General features: G+C 39.5%; 9 protein-coding genes and 1 non-coding gene across 10 annotated transcripts; 1 reads left to right on the top strand and 9 right to left on the bottom strand.

The window, feature by feature from the left end:
- Positions 1 to 24: 24 nt before the first annotated feature.
- On the bottom strand, positions 25 to 381 carry AIM26 (Aim26p; the record flags this gene model as incomplete). The annotated part of the gene is made up of 1 exon (NM_001179603.1): positions 25 to 381. One exon carries the CDS (start codon positions 379 to 381, stop codon positions 25 to 27), a length of 357 nt encoding a protein of 118 aa, NP_012887.1.
- Positions 382 to 628: 247 nt separating this feature from the next.
- Positions 629 to 4,141, bottom strand: RGT1 (Rgt1p; the record flags this gene model as incomplete). Its single annotated transcript, NM_001179604.3, has 1 exon — positions 629 to 4,141. The coding sequence occupies one exon, from the start codon at positions 4,139 to 4,141 to the stop codon at positions 629 to 631; it is 3,513 nt and encodes a 1,170-aa protein (NP_012886.3).
- A 728-nt stretch (positions 4,142 to 4,869) lies between these two features.
- On the bottom strand, positions 4,870 to 4,970 carry SNR69. The gene has a single exon (NR_132201.1). It is a non-coding gene; the product is annotated as an SNR69 (small nucleolar RNA).
- Positions 4,971 to 5,552: 582 nt separating this feature from the next.
- On the bottom strand, positions 5,553 to 7,124 carry PTM1 (Ptm1p; the record flags this gene model as incomplete). Its single annotated transcript, NM_001179605.1, has 1 exon — positions 5,553 to 7,124. The coding sequence occupies one exon, from the start codon at positions 7,122 to 7,124 to the stop codon at positions 5,553 to 5,555; it is 1,572 nt and encodes a 523-aa protein (NP_012885.2).
- A 793-nt stretch (positions 7,125 to 7,917) lies between these two features.
- On the top strand, positions 7,918 to 8,688 carry NFU1 (Nfu1p; the record flags this gene model as incomplete). Its single annotated transcript, NM_001179606.3, has 1 exon — positions 7,918 to 8,688. One exon carries the CDS (start codon positions 7,918 to 7,920, stop codon positions 8,686 to 8,688), a length of 771 nt encoding a protein of 256 aa, NP_012884.3.
- A 240-nt stretch (positions 8,689 to 8,928) lies between these two features.
- Positions 8,929 to 9,603, bottom strand: VPS24 (ESCRT-III subunit protein VPS24; the record flags this gene model as incomplete). Its single annotated transcript, NM_001179607.1, has 1 exon — positions 8,929 to 9,603. The coding sequence occupies one exon, from the start codon at positions 9,601 to 9,603 to the stop codon at positions 8,929 to 8,931; it is 675 nt and encodes a 224-aa protein (NP_012883.1).
- A 576-nt stretch (positions 9,604 to 10,179) lies between these two features.
- Positions 10,180 to 11,271, bottom strand: SPC42 (Spc42p; the record flags this gene model as incomplete). Its single annotated transcript, NM_001179608.3, has 1 exon — positions 10,180 to 11,271. The coding sequence occupies one exon, from the start codon at positions 11,269 to 11,271 to the stop codon at positions 10,180 to 10,182; it is 1,092 nt and encodes a 363-aa protein (NP_012882.3).
- Positions 11,272 to 11,897: 626 nt separating this feature from the next.
- Positions 11,898 to 12,998, bottom strand: PHD1 (Phd1p; the record flags this gene model as incomplete). The annotated part of the gene is made up of 1 exon (NM_001179609.1): positions 11,898 to 12,998. One exon carries the CDS (start codon positions 12,996 to 12,998, stop codon positions 11,898 to 11,900), a length of 1,101 nt encoding a protein of 366 aa, NP_012881.1.
- Positions 12,999 to 13,103: 105 nt separating this feature from the next.
- On the bottom strand, positions 13,104 to 13,424 carry MMO1 (Mmo1p; the record flags this gene model as incomplete). Its single annotated transcript, NM_001270755.1, has 1 exon — positions 13,104 to 13,424. One exon carries the CDS (start codon positions 13,422 to 13,424, stop codon positions 13,104 to 13,106), a length of 321 nt encoding a protein of 106 aa, NP_001257684.1.
- A 1,242-nt stretch (positions 13,425 to 14,666) lies between these two features.
- Positions 14,667 to 16,253, bottom strand: PRI2 (DNA primase subunit PRI2; the record flags this gene model as incomplete). Its single annotated transcript, NM_001179611.1, has 1 exon — positions 14,667 to 16,253. One exon carries the CDS (start codon positions 16,251 to 16,253, stop codon positions 14,667 to 14,669), a length of 1,587 nt encoding a protein of 528 aa, NP_012879.1.
- Between the last annotated feature and the right edge of the window lie 597 nt (positions 16,254 to 16,850).

Genomic DNA, 16,850 nt, shown 5'->3' with positions numbered 1-16,850 from the left:
AAGAACTTTGTTGTTTGTTTAGATTTATATACTCAATCCAAAACAGGGAAAGGAAATGCAAAAACGGGCCGAGCCCAAACAAAAGAGGAAGCGCGTCAGGCTGTTCGAGAAGGGGCGGGGGAAGGGGATCAGGTTACAAGACGCTGTACAGGGATCTGTGTGAGAACAAACCGACACCAGAACTTTGGACTTTGCAAGCGCCGGAATTGAATCTGTAGCAATGGCAATGGCAATAGTGATGGCACCAGGTGTAACAGCAAGCCGGCGGTAGCAACGTGCGTAATAAGGACTTCTGCCCCTGAAAAAGTATGCCAAAAGTAGGAGAAAGAAAGACCCCTTTAGCTGTGAAAGAAGAAGGTGCTCCCCGCCCATTGTCTGCATGCGCCCCTGAGCTTGGCGACTCTCGAATACCGTGGAAGATGGTGGAGCACCAGAGTAAAAGGCCGTGCGCACTCTGACAAGGCAGTATTGTTACAGGTTAAAACAGCTAGTGTGTATATGTGTAAGTAAGTATTATTTATGTGTTTTACTTAAATTGGTCATTCATTGCATGGTAGTTCTTTACGCGAATTTCTGCCTGAGGAGAAGGGAGAACCTGACCTACAGGAGAAGGGAGCATAGTTACCTGTCAATACCAGCCTAACTCGGAATCGTCCAACAGCTTCCAGCCGATACTAACGAAATTTTCCAGGGCAACGTTCTCAAGCCTGGGTTCCTCTGCGGCTACTGGCGCCGTTGTCGGTTGTGTACCAGAAGTACGGCGTTCATCAAGCAATGTCTTCATGACTGATGACTCGCGGAGGCCTTGGCCCGACTTTGGCCACATGACGTCGTTTCTGGTCGTGGACGAAAGTCCTCCTGTCAGGGACATTATGGGCTTATTAAGCTCGTGCTCGAAGATCTTGAATGGCTTGATCATTGTCAGCACGCTGGTGATTTGAACTACTTCATTCATCGAGTTTGACAGCTTCATGACCAGGTCCTGCGACTTCTTGGTGTCCTGAGTATTCTGCGTTGTAGTTGCCGTCATCATAATGCTAATGAGTGATGTAGGCATCTGCTTGACCAGTTCAGTGATGTTGTAGACCTCGTGCAGGATAGCAATAGCAAAGGGGGAAATTATCCCCCGGCAAAGGTCTGAAAGGATAGTGCCAGTGTCTTGTTTCAGGCCTAGTAATTTCTTGTAAAAATCTGGATTCCCCTCCGATGGAGGTGCAGCGCTAAGGTTCCCAGCGACTGGAGACGAGCCCATAGCAGATGGGCCCTCTTGCACTGTCGGATTATTAGCGGGTGGGTTCGGTGGTCTATAATTAAAATCAATACTGTTCGTAGGATTCAGTCTTAATATCAACGTCAATACTTGCAAAATTATTGATATCAATGAGCACAGAGAGTCTGCTATTTTCGAACTCAAATCCAATGTCAAATCTGAATAGACTCCTGCTTCTGAATCGTATAATGATAATAAGCAATTGATGAAATTGTGTTTGCCAATTAATAGCTTGCAAAATAACTGTGCTACGGATAGAGGTTGAGTTTCCACATATTCCGATAAGAGTGAAGACGAGTTCGTAATATCGAACCCAGGCTTCCTATTGCCGTTCATTGATATTCTATTCCTGGTAAGCTCACTCATCAATTCACCCAATTTCAAGCTTTGCAAGACGCTTTTCAGTCTCAATTGGCTTTGTTCCAGGCACCATTTTGAGCCCAAATCATTAGAAAAAAATCTTTCTGTAGAACCTTGGATGGAAATGTTTAATAGCTTGGGACCACCGAATGCACAGCTTTGTAAAGAATCAAACACTGAAAGCAAAACGTATAATCTTTTAAACAACACTGAATAGTGACTAATGTTTTCGTCCATGGAATTTGGTGAATTGGATGGATTCATATGCCCAGCACTTTCAGATCCAATTTCAAATTCGGACGTTTTTGTATTCCCATTACCAGTGCTGACCTCTTCATCAACTGGAGGCTTCACATCATTTATATCCGGCTCCGGAAATAATAGAAGTTTGTATAATTTAAATTCGTTAAAAATTGTCACCGACATTCCAAGTACAAATGAGTTATCGTATCCAACAAATGCCAAAATGTAATTTAAAAGAATAAAAGTAGATAAATAAATGACTTTGATCTTCGGCGAAATTTGGTCGTTGTTTTCTCTGAATTTGGGATGAATATCCACGATTTTTTGGAAACATTCATTGAGGGCGGCAATAAAAACGCTTTGCACTTCCAAAGTATCCTGTACTTCATTATGTGAATCACGTCTTGTTTTTTCAGCATCATCCCTTGCCGTGGCTGTAGTGAACCCAGCTTTGTTGTTGTCATTACTTGGCGACAAAGCCACGCCAACAATATTATCGAAAAACTTGCCACCTGGCTTTTGTTTCAGAGCAACACGAACTAACAATTCCAATGAATTTCTAAACCACAAAATAACATATGAATTGACTTCGTGTATATTGGAAATTGGCTGTGTGTTAACTAACAATAAGTCACTGGTCAAGGTCGTTTTGTTTAAAGGTATGATCGGAAATCCTACATGTATGAACTCATAGTAGGTGTCTATTAGATCTACATCGGATATCTGTCCATACGCGATAGTTGATGAAGTGGTCATTGGGTGAGCAGAATCTTTCGATGTTATAGATATAGATGAATCTCTCTTTGGTTTTGTCTTCTTAGATACGTAACTTTTTCTGCGTTTTTTTGTACTTCTCTGTGGCGTTGATCCAGGGCTGGATGCTTCCAAAGCCGCTGGTGTAGTTACAGATTCTTGGGAATGTTGAGATGTATCCTTAGAAGAACCGCTATTATTGCTGCCATTATTGTTGTTAATTTCACCATTATTATTCTCATTACCATTCAGCCTGTCCGTGGATAATGTTACTGATACGGGGGCTGATTGTCGCCTTTTATTTCCATCCAACTCAGATGAAAATTGCGGTACCTGCTGTCCTTGAGGTCTTTGTGTTTGCTGTGCAACATTTACGGGGTTTGTAGATGTGCTAGTAAACATGGCAGGTGCACTGGGAGACATAGCCTCGCTGGCGACTGATCCTTGTCTAGAATGAAAACCATTAGCAGCGAACTGGCCAAAAGATGATATCGATGGGTTGTACGGTTGCTGCTGGGAAAATTGAGAATACGAGTATAGGTTCTGTCCTTGTTGCAACTTTTGTTGGTGTGCTTGTGGCTGCGATTGTTGCTGAGGTGGGGGAAGCTGAGGCTGGCCACCTAGTAAAAGAGAATTTGAAGTATTTCGTAGCAAAGAAGGTATGGAACTTGATCTTCTTGTCTGTTCCCCATTATGATCATCAGTAGGAGCTAGTAAACCAGAAGTTCTTATAAAGGACCAATAACCACCACTACCAGAGGCACTGCCTGAGCCGGTGACACTTCCGTTTGCATTTCCAGAATCATTAGTATGTTTATTCGTTATGGGAGACTGTTGAACGGTGTTATAAGACAACTGCTCGTTGGGATTTAATGTTCTTACCGATATATCACTTTGCAAAGAATCGATAGATCCTTTTCTTTGGTGTTGAAACTCATGGTAGGGCACTTTCCAAAACTGCTGTTGGCCAATATTACCCGCGGGCATAGTTGATTGTATCGCTGGATTTTGGAAACTAGGAGGAATGCCACCAGCCTGGGGAATGTACTGTGTCAGTGGGGGCAATAAAACTGAATTAGATCTCGAAGGGGTACTTGGAACTGTGTTACTGTTTATACCGTTGTCGCCGCTATTGCCCGTATTATTATTCAGGGTATTGTTACTATTATCAAACGTATTATACGACCTTGAGTTATTGTGGTCTTGTATTTCGTTAGTCCTTGGATGGCTGGTGCTCCTCGTATAGCCTTTCGAGGGTCCCCTTTTCAAAGGAACCCTATCAAAACTACAACGGTCTCCATTCCTTTGGCAGTTTGAGCAGACCCCCTTTTCATCTTTGTAGTCACATTTAATCTTCTTTTTACGACACTGATCGCAGGCCCGGGAGGCCTTTGTTCTTTTCTTTATTGCGTGACTTGCTGCTGCTGCGGAGTCCATATCGTCGGGACTATTGGATGTACCACCGTTCTTGGTGGAGTCACTGGAGTTAGTCGAAACAGTGTTCAGCTCGTTCATAATTTGAAATATATTGGAGTTTGAGAGAAGAGTACAGCTTCTTGACAAATGTGAGAATCGAAGAAGCGTGTTATTATTGCACCAATGAAAATTGCGGGAACGGTTCTGCACAATATAGTACAAGGGAGAGGCGATTTCCAACGAAGTCTATGGTGAAAGAGCAGAATATGTTGGATGGACAATACTCCAGTCTCAAAACTCCAAGCACGGTTCCTAACTGATGTGTTCTTATTTTGACTTTTTTTATTTTTTGAATTTTTACTAGTTGCTACTATTTTTTTTTCCTGTTTTTCCTTAAAAGGTCCCTTCCCATAATCGTCTTGCTTAGTTAGCTACATGAAAAAAAAGGAAAAAACTAAAGGAAAATGCACAAAGCAGCGACATATTTTATGAATCCAATACCTGCCATTTCAAGAAGCTCGGATTATTGGTGAGGTGACGTAGCTTTTGTTTGATGTACTGTTGATTATTCGTCTCTGGTGCTCATAAGCCACGTCACAGAAAACGATAAACGATGTTAGCGCACATGCTACATGACTTGCCAATCGTGGTAAAGCTTCTGATGAAAGAACCAACTTGCGGAAGCGTGCCCATAAAATGGTCGTGCGGCTTAACGAGCAATCACACCGAATAAAGTGATCCCGTAAAATGATATTCTACTCGGATGATCCGTTCCCTAGGAAGCGTAAGACAAGTAACTACAAATGTTGTCGCATGTATATTCTATTACTCAGAGCGTTTGACAAAAAAATCTTCTCCCTTTCATTAAAAACGAATCGAAGAGCTGGGTTTATAGCATTGTCACTAAGGACGTGGTCTCATCATAAACAAATAGAATATACATGTTATGTTACATAGGAAAGACCGAAAAAGCCAGAGAAAGCTAATAAGGTTAGCACTGATGCAGCGCGCAACCTTACGTTATCTGGCTTCGTTGTTCATCCTTGAACAAAGGGAATTCCTCACTTCTGGTCTTCCTGCGTCTCTTCTCATAAACAAGTACACATGAAAAGTCTATGGACCAATTTTCTCTTCCATTTTATAGTCGATGAACAGAAACTTTTCGCTTGTTTCGGTTTGATATAAATCATCTTATCACCGAAAAAAAAAAAACTCCAGCGAGCGGCTAAATAAATACAAAACGAAAAAGTTAGGTCTAGAGTATAGCATAGCTTTGGTGACTACAGTTATAAACAGGTAAAAGCACGCACAAATAAATGAAAAGAAACGTGCAACGCATTTATTTATTTATTTATTTATATTCATATTTATATTCATATTCATATTCACATCGCATTGAACAGAAGTGCATATGGTTCATAATTTCTTTCTTTTCGCTTGTAAACATTTCGTGACTGCCCTCGAAGAAACTATTTGTCTCATCACCTAATCAAATCTGCTGGAGGTAGCGTTATTTTGTTGGAGAGGGAGACACTGGCCCGTGGCCTTGGCTATGGTTATTTACATTATCGTGTCCTTCTTCATCATCAGTAAAATTCAAATTGAGGTCATCCTCGTCTATGCCACGCTCACCAGTGATGATACTTGCGTCATCTTGATCGTCAAACGATTGCAAATCGCCCAAGTCAAAGTCCGCGACATTTTCTGGGTCTGTGGGTAGTTGTTGGGATGCGGCTAGCATGTATGAAGTATCTGTTGGTCTCCATAAGAACGCGATGGTAACGAAAACAATGAAATACACTAACGTAGGCCAGAAATCAGTAACGAAGAACCTTGACCTCCAGTTCTTCTCAATCATATCAATAGTGTTCATGCCAACGTAAATAAATGACGAAACTATACTACCAGCTAGTACACTCAAAAAGGACGCATAAATGATGTATAGTAGCTTCTTGTACATGTTCAATTTTACGATCTGCCTTTGCTCTTTCAAATAGATAACTGTTTTTGTCATGGATCTAATAATCATGTAGTAAAATATGATTAATGCAAGCGCCATAGGAATCAAGGTGATCAAGATTAGTGGAGATGGTGCCTCCATGTCGGTCAAATAACTTTGGATCAAAAATCCAATGCAAATTGCATAAGTTAACGCACCATACATTTGGCAACGCCTCATCAACGTTTTATTCAACTTAGGGTACACGATACCGTAGCCCAAAGCGATAATCAATAATAGGAAAAATGAAAATGTAACTTTACCAGCCGTCAATATCGACAAGAACACCATATAAACTTTTATTCCCGCAGTATCACCTTTTTCATTTTTCAAATCATAGTAAGCCCATACAAATATGGTTTCTGCGGTTAAAAATACAAAAAAGGCCAGCAAATACTTTTGTAATGGTAACAATTCATGCTTGTGCTTCCAGAAGGCGAAGGAATATAACGCCATCGCCACAACGTATGCGACCGCCAAAAGACCATATAGTGGCAATTTGTTGATCTCGGTGCCCGCAAGCTGACCATAAGCATTCCTGAAATTCACCACAGCGTTGAACTTGGTAGACGTCGATGATCTGAACGCAGTAACACAATAAAATCCGGTTTCTTTTATTGGGTATCTAGTATCATGAAGGCCGACCTCATTTTGAGAAAACGTCATGATTGGATTGGCCAAAGATCTATTTGTGGAAGTATATGGATCATATACAACATCTTGAACAATAAACTCATCACGATTCTCCTCTTCACAAATCCCGATATCAATTGCATAATCATCACAAATATAATACATTTCTTCATCCGGCAATTGCACACCTAAGTGCTCAAAGTCTTGGAAATCATAGATTGCAACGACTAAGCCTGGATCAGACTCATCACTCAATCCACTTATTTTTTTAAGATTGAATGATATAAACGGGTCTATTTTGCCCTTCCAATCTTCTTTGGAATACATACCTGCGCATACTTGATAATTCTTTTGACTTATCTTTTCCTTGTTAGCTTTTACGAACACTAGAAGGTAGCATAAGAAGCAGGTGAATAATTGGAAAGGTCGGCAAAACTGATATACTCTCATTGTGCCCTTACACTCTTAGTTTCTGTAAATTTACTGCCTTTTTACCAGCTGTTTCTTGAAATTACCGAGAAAATATTCTATTTCAATTTTTAACCTGCAAAACCTGAACAGAATAGTTGATCCTCTTGACTATTAGTTTGAGGCTAAGTTTTTTTTTCCACTCTCCCTATTCCTACTCCTATATATATCTTGCTCTATCTTTTTCTTCAAGTTCGTTTTTTCACACACTATTTAAAAGACCAAGCTTATGTGTGACGTGCACGGGTGCAATATCTAAATCGGGCAAAACAACTAAGCAGTAATTAAAGTACCACACTCTAGCCGAAAAGAGGTATACATGAAGGTTGAAGATTCGGAAGCAATTCCCAAATTATGTTCAACATTACGGATATTACAATGTTCAATGCGCATAATACACCATAGAAGAAAATTGGCACTACGTATATACTGTCCATTGTTCTTTTAAACACAAAATTGAAACGTCTGCGGTCTCTTGAGGATAAAACAATGTACATTGAGTATAGTAACATGCTAAGCGTTAGCTTGTATCATCAAGACCGTCAAAGCAGGCATTTCATCAAATCTATAGGACCACTTAGCGGAGTCCTGGTGATTGTAGAAATAGCCTTCTAACGTATCAAGTGATAAATAATTTAAGTTTTCCGAATTTCAGTGATCTACTTACAATATTGCTTATTAATCATTATAAAAAGAAGCGTATTTAGCGGACTAATTAGAATACATAAGGCATTCTCAGCGTAATCTAAGCAAAAAAGCAAGAAATTGACTAACAATGTTCAAATCAGTGGCTAAATTGGGGAAGTCTCCGATTTTTTACTTAAATTCTCAGAGATTAATTCATATTAAGACTTTAACAACTCCAAATGAAAATGCTTTAAAATTTCTCTCCACAGATGGCGAGATGCTACAGACGCGTGGCTCCAAGAGTATAGTTATTAAGAACACTGATGAAAACCTCATCAACCATTCCAAGTTAGCACAGCAAATTTTTTTGCAGTGTCCAGGAGTGGAGTCTTTAATGATAGGTGATGATTTTCTCACTATTAATAAAGACAGAATGGTCCATTGGAATAGTATCAAGCCTGAAATTATAGATTTGTTAACCAAGCAACTTGCTTACGGTGAAGATGTTATATCCAAAGAATTCCATGCTGTCCAAGAAGAAGAAGGAGAAGGTGGCTACAAAATAAATATGCCCAAATTTGAACTTACCGAAGAAGATGAAGAGGTCAGCGAATTGATTGAAGAGCTGATAGATACAAGAATAAGACCAGCCATCTTGGAGGACGGCGGTGATATCGATTACCGTGGGTGGGATCCAAAGACTGGAACCGTTTATTTAAGATTACAAGGTGCATGTACCTCATGCTCTTCTAGTGAAGTGACTTTGAAGTACGGTATTGAGTCCATGTTGAAGCACTATGTGGATGAAGTGAAAGAAGTGATTCAGATCATGGATCCTGAGCAAGAAATAGCATTAAAGGAATTTGATAAGCTTGAAAAAAAGTTGGAATCGAGTAAAAATACAAGCCATGAAAAGTAAATATTCCGTCCTTCAAATGAAAATACAAGATGAGACGAAAATAAAAGGAAGTGTGTATATACTGTCTTTACCCTCACTATTACTTGATAGTCCGTACATGTTTCAACGGTCATCATGGAAAAAGGGTAAAGCACTCAACTTTTTCCATACACTAAAAACGGGTGCCCTTTTTACTGTGTTATTCGTACCATTATTTATTCACTTATTTATTTATTTTCTTTGTACAGTCACAGTAACACTCTAGTTTTGCAAAGCTCTCAGCCTTTCACGCATTTCATTTACCATCCTATCTGCTTCCTCATCAACTTTTTCATCCGGAATTTCTTGCTCTTCTTCATTGGCTGCTAATTCTACGGTTGGCACTTGGTCAACATTCTTGAATTTCTCGTTTGTGTATTGTTCAACTATCTTATTAACTTCTTCATCAACAGCTTCGTCCATCTCTTCCCCTACGTCCCCAACACTCTCCATGGTATCATCCACCATTTCACTTATAATCCCAGATTTCATAAGTTCCTTTTCTAATTCAATCATCGTATTTCTCAATTGAGGTAGTCTAACCAATGAATTTACCTCCCTCATTAAGCCCGCACTGTCAGCCATTTGATTTGACAAAGTGTTCATTCTGATTGCTTCATCTATCTTCATTCGAACAGAATCCAACTGCGCTCTGGAAGTGTACATTCTATCATATTGTTTATTGATTTGGTACAGTTCTTTTGCATATAGTCGAACTGTCCTAACATCGTTCTTCTTTGCAGATTTCTTGATAAGCTGCTGGGTTTTATTTTGCAAAACTGTGAGTTCCCGCAACGATTTCTCTATATTTCGACCATTTTTCCTCAGGACCGATCTGATTCTCCTCTGTTGCTCCTTAGGGTCTGGCCCCCATATGGCTTTTTTTATATAATCCATCAAAAGTAAACTTTGTATTGCCCAGAAAACTGCCCCCCAAACTACTAAAGGTTGATAATGAAATGCACCGGTAAATCTATTGTTCGGTGTATATACATATATATGTCAAATAAAGACTACTTAGATGAAAGTTGTTGGTATAGCATATTTTTATTCCAACTTCATTATTATGCGTTTACGCCATTCCATTGGAACCGCAGATTGCTAGTACTATATCGTCAAAAGCGATATTCATTAAGATATTATGACACTAACCATCCACCATTTATAGTTATTTAAGTTGCTTTCCGATAGCATTAATCCTTACTTATACGTCTATTCGTAGGATTGGAATGTATTTTCTAAGGTTTAAAGTAGTTAATGAAAACTGAAAGAAAAGTAACAATTACAAATTCTTATTATATATCCTATAATGAGAAAACACTTAATATAAAAGGCCTTTACGTTTCCGGCTTCTGTTGGAAAATAACAATGGAAAGTAAAATAAAGACTTTCTATTTTGTGATGGAATTTTTTGCCGTAATTACACAGAACGCTTTAAGAATGCGCCATACTCCTTAACTGCTTTTTAAATCATCATCGATTATTGGGAGTGGGAGTTGCGAATGTTTCTGACATATTATTTTCAGGCTTGACTCTATTTTTCTCGTATAAATCATTAGAACACTCCAAGCAAGCATCCGAAGAGGGTGAGTAATCGCGACTGGATTGGGAAGAATGACGATGCGTAGCATGATTATGCTTCGAAACATTGTCAAGTTTTATATTGTCATCACCGTCCATCATGCTTTGCAGCTCTTGGAGTTGGTTATTTAAAGACAATTTTCTTAAGTCATGTTTTTTCCTAACAAGTATTTTTCTCTTTAGCTCCTCTATTTCTTCTTCGACACGCTTCAGCTCTGCACTTTCATACATCATGATATCGTCATCAGACGGATTTACCTTAACGGTTGGATTATATCTCTTTGGCTCTTGAAAATTCAGACGATTATTTATTGGCAATATCGTATTTAAAGGAGAAGGTAAGGGTGACATCCTGTCGTTATTACCGTCTTCTGACCTCATAACATAATTTGTGAGGACCGAGAGGGTTCTTTCAATGGCTTTTAGTCTGCTATCTTGGTCTGAAGTATTGGAGACTTTGTTAGTTGTACGAGGATTACCTGTAGCATCCGGTGCTCTGTGTTTTGGTACATTTATCTGATCATAATTTTCGGAGACAGGGTCGTCATCTACCATGGGGTCCTTGACCTTGGGGAATCTCATTTCTTTGAAAGTAGAATTAGCGTCAGAAAGTTTCTTTTCTAGGTCGCTTATTTTTATCTGTAGGTTGAGGTTTTGGTCTTCAAGCTTTTTGGTAATGTCAACATATTTTTCGAGCTTTGAGCGCAGAGTTTCTGCAATCTTCTTGAGTTCGAATATTTCGTTCTGCTTTTCTCTCAGTTTGAAGTTAAGTTCTTTATTTTGTTGGACAGCTTTGTTGATAAATTCTGTATTCCGTTTGTATTCCTCTGGTACCAGTTTATCTGCATTGATACGTGACCCCACGTCATTATAGTCTCTATTCATTGGAGTCGGATTGGAATATTGATACGGGATGTTATAGTAGTCGTCGTAAAGCCTTGAAGATTTGGATGAATATCGCTTAGGAGTGGGAGATCCGTTCATGTTTTCTAAAAAAAAAAAAGGCTATTATAAAGCTTTCGTTCTCTTGGTTTTTTTTTTCTTTTTTTTGGCGCTGCAAAAAAGTCCTTGTTGTTTTCTTCTGATTGTGTTCGAAACCGCTTTTGTGTAACACGAGCCAACGCTCTCTTTTTGTATTACCTTCCTTACTTTATTTGATATTTTTTAGCAGGTGTTTTTTTATTTATTTTGTACCAGGTTCACCAACCACGACGCGTAATAGAAGCCATTAAAAAATCAAATAATAACATGTTTCAAAAAGGCATCATATTGTTTTTTCGCGCGAAAAGATGACGGTTCCTCCACAATAGCAGCATAAAAAGACAGGTATGATGTACAGTATATTAGAAGTAGACAGATAAAGATTTGTCCAATCGACGTGGTGGAAAGACTCTAACGAATTGCGCAATAGTCAGAAGTTAGAAATAGATATGATTATGATTTTATGATTTATAATGTTACAATTTTTTTTTTTATGTCCGTTATTTATATTTATATATCGAGTAACTACAGAAGTTCGACCGTAAAAATGATTGTACGAATCCTATCAGCCTTTCTAGAACTTCGGTTCTTGTTCATAGAGCAAAGAGTTAACGGATTATGTTATGTGCTTATGATAATTCATTTTTTGCTCTACTTGTTTGGGCCTCAGTATCGATATGGTTGATTTTTAAGTGGGGCAGTTCGCCAGCACCCTGAGTAGATGCTCCATTCGATAAAGCATCAATACTCTTCGGCTTAATTTCAGTAGCAATTTCGTGTTTATTATCAGATGGTTCTTGCTTGATGGGGGCAGGGCTAGATTTGGGGGTCAAAGATGCCTTGTTGCTGGGCTTTCTGGCATCAACAATGGATTCTATATCTTTGACGAAGAGCGGGTACAGATGATCTAGAATCTGTTCACGTTGAGCCAGGATATAAGCCCTTTCGAAAGGAATCCAAACACCCTTGAGGTGCATGGAGCCAATCTTCACGACTTCCCTAACCTTCTCGGATCTTAATATTCCATCCCTTCTCCCCCTTGTCATCTTCGTGACATTCAACAACTTGGTGCCGTTAATCATGTTGTTGTCAGCCCTACGCACGACTGATATACCGTTCGCCTCTACTTGGTAGCAGATAGTATTCTCATCTTCCCACATCGTAGTTATAACGCGTGGTTTGAGAACTGACGTTGAACTGACGCCAGGTGTTCTTGTTGTTGCTGTCACTGTTGGTGACGCTGCTGCTATTGATTTAAGGTTATTTGGACGTGCGACGCTAGTATCATTAGTGTTTTGAATGATTGGAGGCAACTCTGTGTGAGGATGTAAGGTGTTCAAGAATGATCCATCAAATTGAACCTCTGGAGGCATCACTGCCATCACAGGGAAAGAAGATGGTTGGAAATTGCTGTTGGGAATGGTGGCATAAGGAAGTACAGCTTGTTGATATGGAGATTGTGGTTGTTGTGGATATGTGGGAAAAGGCACAGCATAATAGCGACAATAATACCCTGATTTAGCCTGAGTTGGCGACGTAGCTAATTGGGCAACATTAGCATATGCGTTTGGAGTTTCGCGTTGGACGAATGGAAGATTGATTGTACTCTGGTGTGATAGCTCGTTAAACGAAGGAAGGGTATTGTCGTAACTTCTGGTGGGTGTTATTGCGGCGTTAGATTGAGTGTTCACCAGGGGGTAATGTAGCCTCATTTCAGGAACATGGTACATATTTTCTGCTTAATGAATTATGAATTCCAGCAAAGAAAAAGAAGTAATGGTCTTATTAAAGTATAATGTCAAGAAGAAGAAGTTGAAAAGAAGAGAACCACAAAGTTATAGGCTGGGAACTGAGGGGAGATATGTAAGGTGGTGAGAAACACACAATAGAACGAGAGCGACTGCTTGATTGATTTGATGTATTGTTCGAGCTGTAGAGTTCTTCCTATATGGAAACAAAAAAAAAAGGAAAAATGGGGAGGGGTTTTTAATGAGTATGGCCGCCTTCTTTTGCAAACGAAAGAGGGAAAAAAAAGTAGGGAACTGTACGAAAGGGAAATTAATTTTATATGCAGAGAGATGCATCCATATATATATAATTCTGGCTCTCCTTTCTGACATCCTCGCACTCGAAAACGTCATAATTACGTAACCCATTCTGAGCTTGATTTTGCCTACGCTACCTGGGCCACAGGCGTTTCCGTAACTTGAAACAGGAACAGTTAAGAAAACGTCGTATGTGCAAGAATTATGTTTCCACACTCTTACATAATGGCCTGTCAAGAATAATACCCGTTTGCATGAAAACTAAATATCGAAATAAAAAAACAAAAGAAGAAAATTGGTCTCGCAGAAAAAAGCCCGTAGACCGCAGCGTTGCATTCTTCCCTTTTACCTAATATGAAGTTATCGTTCATTCCGCAACATTCTAACTTATTCCCGTGAGGGGTGGGCGTGCGATTGGAATTAGTCTTTACAATTTGTAAGCTCTACAGCAACTTATGGGTGGGCACGCACTGTCCCTAATATTTATCATCGCATCGTGCAAATCCGTCTACGCAGTATCTAACTTCGAGTGGGCTGATTTTGCATGTAACGTTATTGTGGCTGCTTTTTTAGTCTTCGAAAGAGCCGACCGCGTTTATCCTAGACGAAGGGGTGCCGTTTTAGGTCCACGGAAAGATAAAGACGATATCCATCAATAATATCGCACGAAGTCTAATCAGGGAGCGGTGCAAAATAGTCTTCTATACTTTTTAGTCACAGAATACCTGCATAAGGAAATATTAGATCTTCCCGGTTTTTTACTTCCGCTCTTGAAAACCGGATCCTCGAGGTTGCATCACGGCATTACCAAATCGGTGAGATACTGTCCCTCCCATGCGTTTTAAAGGCCAGCCACGTATCCAGAAAACGCAGCACCTGCATTTTTTGGTGGCGGAGGCTATGCTGGAAAAGGTAGTTCTTCCACTGCAGTAACTTCTGCCACAGTAAATTGGCGTGGATAGGCCCTGCAACATATTGCAGGTTTAAACGGAAAGTGTCCCCGCTTGTAATGGAAGAAAACGGTAAATTTTAATGAAGTGTACAGGCATAAAAGACAGGCGGTTAGTTGTTCTGTGTTGCCTGTCACAGAGGAACAGCGCGATAGCTTGCAGCCACAAAATTATAAGGTTTCTCTGGCCAGCTATTAAAGTATGAAAAAATTCGGACAATATACATATCTCGGACGTTTTCGGAGCAGTGCAGTCACTGGTATTGTACAGCGTTTATCGTTTCTCTTTTTTTTTTTTTTTCTCACTAAAGAAAATTTTTGACCATACTTACAGTAGACTAAATTACGTATACTATTAATCCTTTTTAGTTATCTCTTCGCTTTTTTCCTTTTCCCTTTCTGCACTAATGATTACCATTATTGAATAGTTTTTCCTTTTCCAGCTTCTGCTGTTTCTTTTGCAGTTGCCTTGATCTTTCGAAGTATAGGTTAGGATGCGCGATATGCGTTTGCTCGCCAATTTCCAAATCCGCTGATGCAGAGTTGTGTGTCATTTCAAACACTTTAGTGCAAGCAATTGTGTATTCACCTTTCTGGCAGGAATCCAGAACACTGATGATCTGCGCTTGGGTCAACTTCATAGAGCGCAATTCTGCAGATAGTCTCTCGTGACTCCAATCACGGAAAGGGCATCCATGATAATCTCCGCGCCCAGGTCTGGGCTTGGAAAGGATAGTGTGACAGTCCCATGGTTTGTAGTTGATTCTGTTACCTTCAAGACCGTAATTATGCCTGAAGCTGTAACGGTATTCTTTATTGAACTTCTCCATTGTCATGTTCCCATTTCTTGTAAATGCCTCAGACCAAAATTTTAACGCTTCATCAGCGCTCAGGCCGATACCTTTCAAAAACAGACTCAGTTGTTGTCTCCCATAATACCTCAAATGATGGTTCTTTTTAAGACCCTCCATCAGGTTTTTGATACATAGCGGATAGTTTGAGCTAATCTCTTCAGACCAGACACTTTGCGCATTAATCTCATCATCTACGTTCTCACTGAATTGGTTTGCCTTTTGCTGGTTGAAATCCGCGATAGTGTACCCCGACGAAAGATGATTTAGAATTGGTAACAACCGGTCATCCTCATTCAGTCTTGGTAAGTACTGGTACGTTTTTATTAACTCCTGGTTCAATTTGCTAGCAAACTCATTAGAAAGTAAATTCAATTGCTGGAATTGTGGTAAATATGCGTACCCGTCCTTCAAAAACACTAAACGGTTTCCTACCAGTTCTATCACATTTTCGAAAGGTAATTTTATGAATTTTTCCTGTTGGAAATACTGTTTTCTTTGATGTTCCTCGTTTAAATTCAATTGGAACTGTAGAGACGCAGAAACTGTTTGATACAACTGATGAGATAATTCGGCCTTTTCTTCATTTGAGATAAACTGTAGTAAGGGTAAGTCCAATGATTGAACAAATTTTGTTTGATCGGTGGAGGTTAGCATGTTAAATCTAATTTTGAACAAAAACGTTTCAGCCCTGACGAATTTTTCCCGCAGTTCTTTTGAACGACAAAAGCACAATCTTAAAATGAAATGAGAGTAGTAATCCTTTTTTCTGTCTTCTAAACTCTCTGTGTTGAAAGGCAGTAGTTTTTGGAACTGCGGCTTGATAATGGTTTCAATTTCTTTGATCGATTTGTTTCTTGAAAGGCAAGATTCGATCTCTAACAGAATTTTGAGACGATCGATTGCCCAGATCTCAAATTGTTCCAACGTTATTTCTCCCTGTGGTGGTAAATCGTAAAATGATAATTTAGACTCATACAGCCTAGCGTAAAGTTTTTTCTCTTCTTCAGATGAACTTGAACTTAAGATGATCTGGTTAGCTGCATTTGTGTTGCCTACGTCCAATTCGCTTTTGACAATATCATCGTATGAACTAAAATTCTTCCTTGAGGCAATTCTTCTTTTTGACTGCCTGAACATTTCTTCTCCTTATTGTGCTTTACCTGCTGTCACTGGTTGCTCCACCTGGGTAGTTATCAGTCCTGTCAAAGTTGTGCAAATTGGAGAGATGTAGATAGTAAAAAATTTACTTTTGCAAAATCACAGGATTTAATATCGAGTTTTACGCGATTCCCCGCGACGCGTAATTTCAAATCAAGTTAACTATAAATGAGCAGGAAAAAGCAAATAGAGTGAGCAGCAGATATGTAAGGCAATATTGAAACAAGAAGAGACCTGTCGTATCACCTTTGGCCTGATAAAAACAGTGTTTCCATGTCTGTCTGTAGCAGCGGAAACAATCCTACGCCGTGCTTCTGGGCTCTTGATGATGTAAGATGTTCCGTTTCATGAACGCACTGGATCTCAGCTTATAACTGTTGGTTCAGAAAAATTCAATCATTTATTTAAAGAATGTACCGTACGATGAATATACGCTATAAATGCTTCCATATATGTATAAGTGTATCGTACTATATTCGTAGCGGTGTCCCGTCACCCGGTTTTGCACCCGTTCGAGGCGCGATTTAATTTCGTACATCCAGAAAGAAAACTGGCAGATGGAAATAAAGCTCGGAT

This window comes from Saccharomyces cerevisiae, chromosome XI (assembly GCF_000146045.2).
Source record: "Saccharomyces cerevisiae S288C chromosome XI, complete sequence".
In the NCBI taxonomy this organism is placed as follows: Eukaryota; Fungi; Ascomycota; class Saccharomycetes; order Saccharomycetales; family Saccharomycetaceae; genus Saccharomyces; species Saccharomyces cerevisiae.
The sequence above is the reverse complement of the archived record's forward strand: the minus strand, read 5'-3'. Positions and strand labels throughout refer to the sequence as shown.